The 13,640-nt window shown below is 40.9% G+C and overlaps 1 protein-coding gene across 3 annotated transcripts in view; it reads left to right on the forward strand.

The window, feature by feature from the left end:
* LOC124114802 (interleukin-6 receptor subunit beta-like) overlaps positions 1 to 13,640 on the forward strand; it is a 74,105-nt gene that overhangs the window by 36,427 nt on the left and 24,038 nt on the right. For 2 of the 3 annotated variants that reach the window (XM_046475562.2, XM_046475563.2), the window contains 5 exons: positions 5,823 to 5,846; positions 10,096 to 10,244; positions 10,704 to 10,840; positions 11,654 to 11,828; positions 13,484 to 13,572. In XM_046475562.2, the coding sequence (XP_046331518.2) occupies positions 5,823 to 5,846; positions 10,096 to 10,244; positions 10,704 to 10,840; positions 11,654 to 11,828; positions 13,484 to 13,572 (574 nt within the window). The remainder of the gene's footprint in view (positions 1 to 5,822; positions 5,847 to 10,095; positions 10,245 to 10,703; positions 10,841 to 11,653; positions 11,829 to 13,483; positions 13,573 to 13,640) is intronic. The other variant, XM_046475564.2, reaches the window with a different exon arrangement.

The raw sequence follows: 13,640 nt of genomic DNA on the forward strand, positions 1-13,640 counted from the left end.
CATCATGTACTTAGATGTAGCTTAGCGCCTGCATAGACTTGGTCCCGTACAGCCTGTGCCTTGATGAATCTGTGGTCAGGTTCTGTGCCTTGATGAATCTGTGGTCAGGTTCAGTAACTTGATGAATCTGTAGTCAGGTTCAGTAACTTGATGAATCAGTAGTCAGGTTCAGTGACTTGATGAATCTGTGGTCAGGTTCAGTGACTTGATGAATCGGTGGTCAGGTTCTGTGCCTTGATGAATCTGTAGTCAGGTTCAGTAACTTGATGAATCTGTAGTCAGGTTCAGTAACTTAATGAATCAGTAGTCAGGTTCAGTGACTTGATGAATCTGTGGTCAGGTTCTGTGCCTTGTTGAATCTGTGGTCAGGTTCAGTAACTTGATGAATCAGTAGTCAGGTTCAGTGACTTGATGAATCTGTGGTCAGTTTCTGTGCCTTGATGAATCTGTGGTCAGGTTCTGTGCCTTGATGAATCGGTGGTCAGGTTCAGTGACTTGATGAATCGGTGGTCAGGTTCAGTGACTTGATGAATCGGTGATCAGGTTCAGTGACTTGATGAATCGGTGATCAGGTTCAGTGACTTGATGAATCGGTGGTCAGGTTAAGTGACTTGATGAATCGGTGGTCAGGTTCAGTGACTTGATGAATCGGTGATCAGGTTCAGTGACTTGATGAATCGGTGGTCAGGTTCTGTGCCTTGATGAATCTGTGGTCAGGTTCTGTGCCTTGATGAATCTGTGGTCAGGTTCTGTGCCTTGATGAATCGGTGATCAGGTTCAGTGACTTGATGAATCGGTGATCAGGTTCTGTGACTTGATGAATCGGTGGTCAGGTTCAGTGACTTGATGAATCTGTGGTCAGGTTCTGTGCCTTGATGAATCCGTGGTCAGGTTCAGTGACTTGATGAATCGGTGGTCAGGTTCAGTGACTTGATGAATCGGTGGTCAGGTTCAGTGACTTGATGAATCTGTGATCAGGTTCTGTGACTTGATGAATAGGTGATCAGGTTCAGTGACTTGATGAATCTGTGGTCAGGTTCAGTGACTTGATGAATCGGTGGTCAGGTTCAGTGACTTGATGAATCTGTGGTCAGGTTCAGTAACTTGATGAATCTGTGGTCAGGTTCTGTGCCTTGATGAATCCGTAGTCAGGTTCAGTAACTTGATGAATCGGTGGTCAAGTTCAGTGACTTGATGAATCGGTGATCAGGTTCAGTAACTTGATGAATCCGTGGTCAGGTTCAGTGACTTGATGAATCTGTGGTCAGGTTCTGTGCCTTGATGAATCTGTGGTCAGTTTCTGTGCCTTGATGAATCCGTGGTCAGGTTCAGTGACTTGATGAATCTGTGGTCAGGTTCAGTGACTTCATGAATCAGTAGTCAGGTTCAGTGACTTCATGAATCTGTGGTCAGGTTCAGTGACTTGATGAATCTGTAGTCAGGTTCAGTAACTTGATGAATCGGTGGTCAGGTTCAGTGACTTGATGAATCGGTGATCAGGTTCTGTGCCTTGATGAATCCGTGGTCAGGTTGAGTGACTTGATGAATCTGTGGTCAGGTTCTGTGCCTTGTTGAATCTGTGGTCAGTTTCTGTGCCTTGATGAATCCGTGGTCAGGTTCAGTGACTTGATGAATCTGTAGTCAGGTTCAGTGATTTGATGAATCTGTAGTCAGGTTCTGTGACTTGATGAATCTGTGGTCAGGTTCAGTGACTTGATGAATCTGTGGTCAGGTTCTGTGCCTTGATGAATCTGTAGTCAGGTTCAGTGACTTGATGAATCTGTAGTCAGGTTCAGTGACTTGATGAATCTGTAGTCAGGTTCAGTGACTTGATGAATCTGTAGTCAGGTTCAGTGACTTGATGAATCTGTAGTCAGGTTCAGTGACTTGATGAATCTGTAGTCAGGTTCTGTGCCTTGATGAATCTGTAGTCAGGTTCAGTGACTTGATGAATCTGTGGTCAGGTTCAGTGACTTGATGAATCTGTGGTCAGGTTCTGTGCCTTGATGAATCTGTGGTCAGGTTCAGTGACTTGATGAATCTGTGGTCAGGTTCAGTGACTTGATGAATCTGTAGTCAGGTTCAGTGACTTTATGAATCTGTGGTCAGGTTCAGTAACTTGATGAATCGGTGGTCAGGTTCAGTGACTTGATAAATCCGTGTTTAGGTTCAGTAACTTGATGAATCGGTGATCAGGTTCTGTGCCTTGATGAATCCGTGGTCAGGTTCAGTAACTTGATGAATCGGTGATCAGGTTAAGTGACTTGATGAATCCGTGGTCAGGTTCTGTGCCTTGATGAATCGGTGGTCAGGTTCTGTGCCTTGATGAATCGGTGATCAGGTTCAGTAACTTGATGAATCTGTGATCAGGTTCTGTGCCTTGATGAATAGTGGTCAGGTTCAGTGACTTGATGAATCTGTGGTCAGGTTCAGTGACTTGATGAATCGGTGGTCAGGTTCTGTGACTTGATGAATCGGTGGTCAGGTTCTGTGACTTGATGAATCGGTGATCAGGTTCTGTGCCTTGATGAATAGTGGTCAGGTTCTGTGACTTGATGAATCGGTGATCAGGTTCTGTGCCTTGATGAATAGTGGTCAGGTTAAGTGACTTGATGAATCGGTGGTCAGGTTCAGTGACTTGATGAATCGGTGGTCAGGTTCTGTGACTTGATGAATCGGTGGTCAGGTTCTGTGCCTTGATGAATCGGTGATCAGGTTCAGTAACTTGATGAATCGGTGATCAGGTTCTGTGCCTTGATGAATAGTGGTCAGGTTCAGTGACTTGATGAATCGGTGGTCAGGTTCTGTGACTTGATGAATCGGTGGTCAGGTTCTGTGCCTTGATGAATAGTGGTCAGGTTCAGTGACTTGATGAATCATTAGTCAGGTTCAGTAACTTGATGAATAGTGGTCAGGTTCAGTGACTTGATGAATCGGTGGTCAGGTTCAGTAACTTGATGAATCGGTGGTCAGATTCAATGACTTGGTTGATTGCATGTCATCATACCCTGATGGATCATTGCTCATAATATCAATCATTGGTTTATCTGGTCCAGACTTTGTTATTCACCTACTGCTGTCACGCTGGAATATTGCCCAGTGCGGTGTTAAACAACAAACAAACAAATACAGTACCCCATGCTTGTCAGTGTCAGTGAGTATCGACAATACTCTTCACCTTGTGTCAGTGAGTATTGACAATGCCCTTCACCTTGTGTCAGTGAGTATTGACAATACTCTTCACCTTGTGTCAGTGTGTATTGACAATGCCCTTCACCTTGTGTCAGTGAGTATTGACAATACTCTTCACCTTGTGTCAGTTAGTATTGACAATACCCTTCACCTTGTGTCAGTGAGTATTGACAATGCCCTTCACCTTGTGTCAGTGAGTATTGACAATACCCCTCACCTTGTGTCAGTGTGTATTGACAATACCCTTCACCTTGTGTCAGTGAGTATTGACAATACCCTTCACCTTGTGTCAGTGAGTATTGACAATACCCCTCACCTTGTGTCAGTGTGTATTGACAATGCCCTTCACCTTGTGTCAGTGAGTATTGACAATACCCCTCACCTTGTGTCAGTGAGTATTGACAATACCCTTCACCTTGTGTCAGTGAGTATTGACAATACCCTTCACCTTGTGTCAGTGAGTATTGACAATGCCCTTTACCTTGTGTCAGTGTGTATTGACAATACTCTTCACCTTGTGTCAGTGTGTATTGACAATACCCTTCACCTTGTGTCAGTGAGTATTGACAATACTCTTCACCTTGTGTCAGTTAGTATTGACAATACCCTTCACCTTGTGTCAGTTAGTATTGACAATACCCTTCACCTTGTGTCAGTGAGTATTGACTTACCCCTCACCTTGTGTCAGTGTGTATTGACAATACCCTTCACCTTGTGTCAGTGAGTATTGACAATACCCTTCACCTTGTGTCAGTGAGTATTGACAATACCCTTCACCTTGTGTCAGTGAGTATTGACAATACCCTTCACCTTGTTTCAGTGAGTATTGACAATACCCTTCACCTTGTGTCAGTGAGTATTGACAATACCCTTCACCTTGTGTCAGTGAGTATTGACAATGCCCTTTACCTTGTGTCAGTGAGTATTGACAATACCCTTCACCTTGTGTCAGTGAGTATTGACAATACCCTTCACCTTGTGTCAGTGAGTATTGACAATACCCTTCACCTTGTGTCAGTGTGTATTGACAATACCCTTCACCTTGTGTCAGTGAGTATTGACAATACCCTTCACCTTGTGTCAGTGAGTATTGACAATGCCCTTCACCTTGTGTCAGTGAGTATTGACAATGCCCTTCACCTTGTGTCAGTGAGTATTGACAATGCCCTTCACCTTGTGTCAGTGAGTATTGACAATACTCTTCACCTTGTGTCAGTGAGTATTGACAATACCCTTCACCTTGTGTCAGTGAGTATTGACAATACCCTTCACCTTGTGTCAGTGAGTATTGACAATGCCCTTCACCTTGTGTCAGTGAGTATTGACAATACTCTTCACCTTGTGTCAGTTAGTATTGACAATACCCTTCACCTTGTGTCAGTGAGTATTGACAATGCCCTTCACCTTGTGTCAGTGAGTATTGACAATACTCTTCACCTTGTGTCAGTGAGTATTGACAATACCCTCCACCTTGTGTCAGTGAGTATTGACAATGCCCTTCACCTTGTGTCAGTGAGTATTGACAATGCCCTTCACCTTGTGTCAGTGAGTATTGACAATGCCCTTCACCTTGTGTCAGTGAGTATTGACAATGCCCTTCACCTTGTGTCAGTGAGTATTGACAATACCCCTCACCTTGTGTCAGTGAGTATTGACAATACCCTTCACCTTGTGTCAGTGAGTATTGACAATACCCTTCACCTTGTGTCAGTGAGTATTGACAATACCCCTCACCTTGTGTCAGTGAGTATTGACAATACCCTTCACCTTGTGTCAGTGAGTATTGACAATACCCTTCACCTTGTGTCAGTGAGTATTGACAATGCCCTTTACCTTGTGTCAGTGAGTATTGACAATGCCCTTCACCTTGTGTCAGTGAGTATTGACAATACCCTTCACCTTGTGTCAGTGAGTATTGACAATACCCTTCACCTTGTGTCAGTGAGTATTGACAATACTCTTCACCTTGTGTCAGTGAGTATTGACAATGCCCTTCACCTTGTGTCAGTGAGTATTGACAATACCCCTCACCTTGTGTCAGTGTGTATTGACAATACCCTTTAGACCAGTATTGACAATACTTCACCAGATGAACAATAGGCCAGTATTGACAATACTTCACCAGATGAACAATAGACCAGTATTGACAATACTTCACCAGATGAACAATAGACCAGTATTGACAATGCTTCACCAGATGATCAATAGGCCAGTATTGGCAATACTTCACCAGGTGAACAATAGGCCAGTACTGACAATACTTCACCAGGTGAAGTATAGACCAGTATTGACAATAATTCACCAAATGAACAAGACAATAGACCAGTATTGACAATAACTCACCAGATGGAGAAGACAATAGATCAGTATAGAACATACTTTATCAGATGGACAAGACAATAGACCAGTATTGACAGTAATTCACCAGGTGGAGAAGACAATAGACCAGTATTGACAATAACTCATCAGATGGACAAGACAAGTGCAACACAGCAAGTCACTTTTATAACAATATCAGTTACAACAGCATAACTCAAGCCACTTCTGACAATACCAGTCACAAAAGTTGGTAAACACAACTTTAACCAGGTCATAACATTTTGTTTTATCTTTTGCCACTAACTTTTCAGTGATAACGACACAGATGTGACTAGGTAATATTCCTACATTTAAAGACACAGTCTCTCTCTGCATGACATGAACACAACGACGTCATCAAGTTGATATGGCTGAGATACAGCGGCCCATGAAGTCAAACCCTACCTCACCCACTCATTCACCCACTCATCTCTGTCTTCATCCTTTCCTTCAACCCTAAAGCCTTTTTTAATATTAATTGGTTTGCAGATTTAATTCTCTGAACTATGGGTTGGTGATGATAATAAAAATAGAATCAAATCAGCTAGACCCTTCAATTAGACACTTCAGATAGACCCTTTAATTAGACACTTCAGTTAGGCCCTTCAATTAGACACTTTAGCTATACCCTTCAATTAGACACTTCAGCTAGACCCTTCAATTAGACACTTCAGTTACGCCCTTCAATGAGACACTTCAGCTATACCCTTCAATTAGACACTTCAGCTATACCCTTCAATTAGACACTTCAGCTATACCCTTCAATTAGACACTTCTGTTAGACCCTTCAATTAGACACTTCAGCTATACCCTTCAATTAGACACTTCAGTTAGACCCTTCAATTAGACACTTCAGCTATACCCTTCAATTAGACACTTCAGCTATACCCTTCAATTAGACACTTCAGCTATACCCTTCAATTAGACACTTCAGTTAGACCCTTCAATTAGACCCTTTAGATAGACCCTTCAATTAGACACTTCAGTTAGGCCCTTCAATTAGACACTTCAGATAGACCCTTCAATTAGACACTTCAGCTAGACCCTTCAATTAGACACTTCTGTTAGACCCTTCAATTAGACACTTCAGATAGACCCTTAAATTAGACACTTCAGATAGACCCTTCAATTAGACACTTCAGTTAGGCCCTTCAATTAGACACTTCAGATAGACCCTTCAATTAGACACTTCAGCTAGACCCTTCAATTAGACACTTCTGTTAGACCCTTCAATTAGACACTTCAGTTAGCCCAATCAATTAGACCCTTTAAATAAGACACTTCAAGAACCATGAAGATCCGGGGTAGAATAGGACTTCAGCAACCCATGCTTGCCGCAAAAGGCAACTATGCTTGTCGTTAGACCAACGGGATCGGGTGGTCAGGCTCGCTAACTTGGTTGATGCTTGTCATTGTATCCCAATTGCTGACCTCTAGCCCAAAATGCGACTCAAAATGATAGTCATTTTTGAAACATAAATGCAAAGTCTAATGCGAGCAAAGACCTCTTGCATTGTTCCCATTTAATTCACACTCATGTTAATTTCAAGATTTACAGTAGACACTATAATTTAAGTCCCTTTAATAAAAACTTCAATTTGAAACAATGTGGTTTTCTTTTCATGAGTGTGATTGCAGAAAAGGCAGTAATAATAAATCCTTAATTTCTTTTCTTCTATTATATTTTTTTCTGGTTTATAGTGTCTGGGATCTGTAAACCAAGTAATAAAAGGCCGGCCCAACTACCTTCGTCTCTGTGAATGGCATCCATACCTACTAATATGCAACATGATGTTTTATTCAGATCACTAACAATGATATACAGTATGGCTTCTCAGAGATCATCAAATGAATGTGCATGTCTCCCTTTCAGTGCTTAACGTATGCTAGTTGAACACAAGTGTAATCATTTTCCCGAGGCAAGAGCGTCCACTCAAATATACACAATAAGGGCTGGCGATGAGAAAACTATAAACGATTACCGTATTTGATGTAATAAGCGTCCAGGGCGCTCTCAAAATTAGAAATAGGGGGCTCTTATTAGAATATTATTTTGGTGAAAAAAATAGAGTTGAAAGATAAATTTCGTGGTTTATGCTGACAGACTGAAATGTTTATGTGCGACAGATATATTTTTCTAGAATTTAATTGCCTATAATTAAGGGTGCATATAACACACACATACACACCAATAAATAAGTCATTGATCAATCGGAAGGGGTGCTAATTGGGATTGTTCACTAGCCAATATATTAGCAAATATCGCCGTGGGCGCTTATTAAAGCGGGGCGCTTATTACGTCAAATACGGTATCTATATTAAATTGTTGTCATCGATATTAAGCTACATGAACTATTGTGATGAAATAAAGTATAGATTTACTGAAACAGACTTGTTATTGTCAATATTGTCAATAGTTGAAGACAGAAAGTAATGCTTTTTGTTATATCTCAAATGTCCACAAATCATTCGATGTATCAATGTGTCACTTCTCACCAGTGGTATAGAATTTGTTGATTTCTTTCGGGATATTCTTGTATATTTACTTAAAGTTACTTCTCCGATATTTATCATAATTGATCAATATTTAGTGGGCGATTATCAATCTCTGTAATCTATATCGATAGCCAGCTTTATACACAATACCTGTAAATCTTAGATTAAGATTTTTCGGCTGTCTCAAACTCAAATCTACACAATTAGGGCTGGCGATGAGAAAACTATAAACGATTACCGTATTTGATGTAATAAGCGTCCAGGGCGCTCTCAAAATTAGAAATAGGGGGCTCTTATTAGAATATTATTTTGGTGAAAAAAATAGAGTTGAAAGATAAATTTCGTGGTTTATGCTGACAGACTGAAATGTTTATGTGCGACAGATATATTTTTCTAGAATTTAATTGCCTATAATTAAGGGTGCATATAACACACACATACACACCAATAAATAAGTCATTGATCAATCGGAAGGGGTGCTAATTGGGATTGTTCACTAGCCAATATATTAGCAAATATCGCCGTGGGCGCTTATTAAAGCGGGGCGCTTATTACGTCAAATACGGTATCTATATTAAATTGTTGTCATCGATATTAAGCTACATGAACTATTGTGATGAAATAAAGTATAGATTTACTGAAACAGACTTGTTATTGTCAATATTGTCAATAGTTGAAGACAGAAAGTAATGCTTTTTGTTATATCTCAAATGTCCACAAATCATTCGATGTATCAATGTGTCACTTCTCACCAGTGGTATAGAATTTGTTGATTTCTTTCGGGATATTCTTGTATATTTACTTAAAGTTACTTCTCCGATATTTATCATAATTGATCAATATTTAGTGGGCGATTATCAATCTCTGTAATCTATATCGATAGCCAGCTTTATACACAATACCTGTAAATCTTAGATTAAGATTTTTCGGCTGTCTCAAACTCAAATCTACACAATTAGGGCTGGCTAAAAAGGTTGATAATTTGAAATTATGGTTGATTGGAAGAACTATTAAGGATTATCTATATGAAATTGTTGTCATCGATATTAACTTACATAAACTATTGTGATGAAATAAAGTATAGATTTACTGAAACAGGCTTGTTATTGTCAGTAATGTCAATTGTCGAAGACGGAAGGCAATGTTTTTTGTTATATCTCAAATGTCCACAAAACATTCTATGTATAAATGTGTCACTTCTCACCAGTGGTATAGACTTCCCGAGGCAAGTGAGTTAACTGACTATGAAAGTCCAGTTTCCACTCTTGCCGAACTAGGCTGGTATTATGGATTTACATTTTGGCTGGACTAACGAGTCTATGCATAGTCCAATCAAAATCGCGCACCAAAATTGGATTCCGGTTCGTAGAGTGTCATGCAGATTTTGGTCGACTGCAGGATTTGCAAAATATGTGCACTGCTAACTCCTTGTAAACAGATATTTTCTAAATCTTTTCATGTTTTTAATCAAGGTGCTCACGTGTTTGATGCACTTCGTGATGTAAGACTCGTTTTATCACAATATAGATCTTAATTATCGATCAGATCGTCTTGACTGGGCGCCACCATTTTGTTTGAAACAAATGCAAGTGATATGAGAGGTTGAATCTGATTGGTCAATAGGGGAGGCATAGAAAAGACATAACACGTAATAGCCACTGGTGGCGCTACGATCGAGCCCAGGAATTCCAGCCTAGTTCGGCAAGGGTGGAAACTGGACTTTCAAAGTCAGTTAACTCTCTTGCCTCGGGAAGATGCAGTGGTATAGAATATGTTGATTTTTTTCGGGATATTCTTGCATATTTGCTCAATATTTAGTTGGCGATTATCGTTCATTGTAATCAATATCGATAGCCAGCCCTATACACATTACCTGTAAATCTTAGATTTAGTGATAGTTTAAGATTTTGTGGCTGTTCCATACTCAAATATACCCAATACCTTTAAAACATAGGTTTGGTGATGGATTACCATTTTTTAACAGTTGTAAGATCTGAATTAAGATTATGTCGAATGTGCGTGAAATGTGTGCCACTTTTCTGTCGGCAGGGGGAAAAGATGCCCCAACCAGACCCAGACAGGGTGCTACTTTACAAGGTACAACTTTCCCAGTCTAAAGTATGTTGTCCGCGTGAAGAACAAGAGGACGAATGAGCCAGTGAATGGCAGACCCATCTTCTCAAAATGTAATGATCTCGGTAAGGACAGGTTTATGTTACATGTTTAAATTAACCATTATGGTATTTTAAAACAGTTTGAAGTTAGCAGTCTCGTTAAAATCAGATATTTTACTCCGATACAATATCTGCATCAAGATCTTTCAAAAACCTCCATAGGAGAGTCAGTAAAACCTAGTAAACAACCCCATATTATATTAAAGCGAAATATTCTGCGATGACTATGGTTGACTTTGAAGGTCGAGGTCATTACTTATAAATTATCTTGGAAACTGGTTCTGACCACAATAACCTGATATTCCAGGACCTCCGAACATCCGTTACAACGCCAGCAGTAGAATATGCTTTGGTTATGTTTTGTAATAGCTAACTTCACGTTTTAAAAATGCAATCATCATAGAATATATATATATATGAACATCGATGTGCAAATAATACTTGTGGAATAACTTTGATTTGTATAAATATTCTGTTTTCCAGTTAAACCTGATCCAATCAATGTCATCAATGTCAATACAACAAAAACTAATTTCACCTTGGTCTGGAATCATAATAAGCGACTTCGAGCAAAAATGTACCGTTTCCGTTTCCACAAAGTCGGAGATGCAGACTGGAAGGTAATTCTCCCACTATTCAACTTTGTGTGATCACTCACTCACTCACTCTCTCTCACTCACTCACACACTCACTCACTCACTCACTCACTCACTCACTCACTCACTCACTCACTCACTCCACTCACTCACTCACTCACTCACTCACTCACTCACTAATGAAGCAGATCAACATGTCCTTCACCTTGGGGGGAAGTGTGGTAGCCCTGAGGTTGAAAAGGTTGCTCATTGCCCTGAAGACCTGGGTTCGATTCCCAACGTGGTTACACTGTAATGATATGTTTTTGGTGTCCCTCGCTATGATATTGCATGAACACTGAACATCTCTTACACTGAATCATTTTTTTTTCCACCTGATAGTAACTATTTATAGATGTCCTAAGTTTGAATAGTCATTTATGTGCATGAATTGATCTTGCAAAATATGTTCTATGTACCTGGTCATTTCTGACATCCATCCCAGTGCATTCAAAGCTGAAGATGGCCAGATTACCCAATAATTGTACAGGTTCTCAAAAAGTTCTCTTCAAAAGAACCGGAGGTGTAGCCTTATGGTTAAAGCGTTCGCTCATCACGCTGAAGGCCTGGGTCGATTCCCCACATGGGTACAATATGTAAAGCCCATTGCCGGTGTCCCCTGTCGTGATATTGCTGGAATATTGCTAAAAGCGGCGTAAAACCCTACTCTCTCACTTTTCAAAAGAAATGCAGTTCATTGCAGAATCAGCCTTAATCTTTGCGGAGCTTGTGAAAATACATGCATGAACATGGCCACACAGCCTTTTTAATGGCAATCATCATGTATCTGTGTGACAGGAAGTCCTGAAAAAACCTGCACCAGACTTTGAGGAGGAGCCTCCAAGCATGAGTCAGACAGTGGTGGGTTTACGGCCATACACCCTGTACGAGGTGGAGATGGACACCCGGCCCACTCCTACCACTGGATACTGGAGTGACAAGGTCACCAGGACCAAGAGGACACTGGAAGATGGTGAGTGTTGGAGGTCAGGTGTGGGTGTTGGGAGGTCAGCTGTGAGGGTTGGAGGTCAGCTGTGAGTGTTGGAGGTCCGATGTGAGTGTTAAGAGGTCCGATGTGAGTGTTGGAGGTCAGGTGCGAGTGTTGGAGGTCAGTTGTGAAAGGAGGTCAACTATGAGTGTTGGAGGTCAGATGTGAGTGTGGGAGGCCAAATTTGAAGGCTAAGGGTCAGCTGTAAGTGTTGGAGGTCAGATGTGAATGTAAGAGGTCAAATATGAGTGTTGTAGGTCAGATGTGAGAGTTAGAGGTCAAATGTGAGGGCTGGAGGTCAGATGTTAGTGTTGGAGGTCAGACATGTGTTAGAGGTCAAATGTAAGTGTTGGAGGTTAACTATGAGTTTTGAAGGTCAGCAGTGAGCATTGGAGGTCAATTGTGAGTGTTGCAGGTAATCATTGGAATTTGATGGTTGTCTGACATTTGGCCCCATGTACCTAAGTACCTAATTTCAGCAGTTGAGTAATATCCTACTTTATCATATAGTGGGTAGGTTTCTCGACAGGATAAAGCCAACGGATAAAAACGATATCCGTTGGGGTCATATGCGGAAAGAGATGCAAATATAAAAGGTCAAGTAGGGACTACTTTCACTGTTTATAAACAAACATGGCGTCGCACTCGTCATTCGGCGATCGAGTCAGAATTAACCATCGGGAATCTGGATAAACTACAGGGATAATTGCTTTCATTATCCAAAGGACAGTCTAATATACTGAAAATCTGTGTCTAACTGTCACGTAGCCAAGGCATTTTATAAGTTTTGGCAACTTTGGAGATATAAATTTCGAAACAATTTGGCGAGGGAACGAGGCCTAGCCAAGCGGGATCAGTAGCCATATCTGTGCTTGTAGACCTCTGCGGCTTGATACCTTCTCCATAAATTAAAATAGTTGGATTTGGCGGAAATATGTTTGAATTTTTACCTTGTTTCGTTTTGTCGCTGTGTGTCCATCTGACTACACTTCTTATCGTTATGACAGGACAGACCGACTGTCAACAACATCTGACCGTGGCCGTGACGTCTCATAGACTAGGGTTAGAGTAGCTTCCCTTTGACAAAGGGCAGTTACTCTAGCGGACAGACCGATGGATTGCCGCGAAAGGCAATTAAAAACAATTGTTGTTTTGCGTATATGTTGCTTCGCCACTGTATAAGAAACATATTTCAGTTGGAACTATATTGGCAACTGTCACTGTCTGACTGACACATCACTTACCCTGTGACGTAATAAATATAAATGCACGCATGCCAGGAAAACTCGCAATGTTTCGGTATTGTTTGTGAGAGAGGGAAAGCGATTTTGAAGCACAGAATTAAAGAATGACATTATATGATAAAGAGGTTATCACTCTTGTGTGTTTGGGGATGTTAAATATCCTGTATTAGGAATAAACACTATGTATTTAGCTCGCCAAGGCTCGCTAAATACAATGTTTATTCCTAATGCAGGATATTTACCATCCCCAAACACACTCGCGTGATAACCTCTATATATCCTCACACAATTCAGTAGGGGTGCAGAGGTCAAGTGTGTGAGTCTAATTCCCTGCTGTCATATTGATTGAATATTGCTGTTAGCAGTATTAAACCCCACTCACTCACTTATTGACAGTGCCAGCTACAGGGCCACACACCACCCCAGGCAGCTTCTACTCAGAGGTCTGTCATTCCAACATCCACGATGTCACCGTGTTTTGGCAGGTAAGAAGTAAATAGGTATTTGCAAGGGGGTCCAACCTGTCCAGTACAGGCCTAGCTCATAGGAATAT

Source organism: Haliotis rufescens, unplaced genomic scaffold (assembly GCF_023055435.1).
Source record: "Haliotis rufescens isolate VD_foot unplaced genomic scaffold, xgHalRufe1.0.p SCAF_2, whole genome shotgun sequence".
NCBI lineage: Eukaryota > Metazoa > Mollusca > Gastropoda > Lepetellida > Haliotidae > Haliotis > Haliotis rufescens.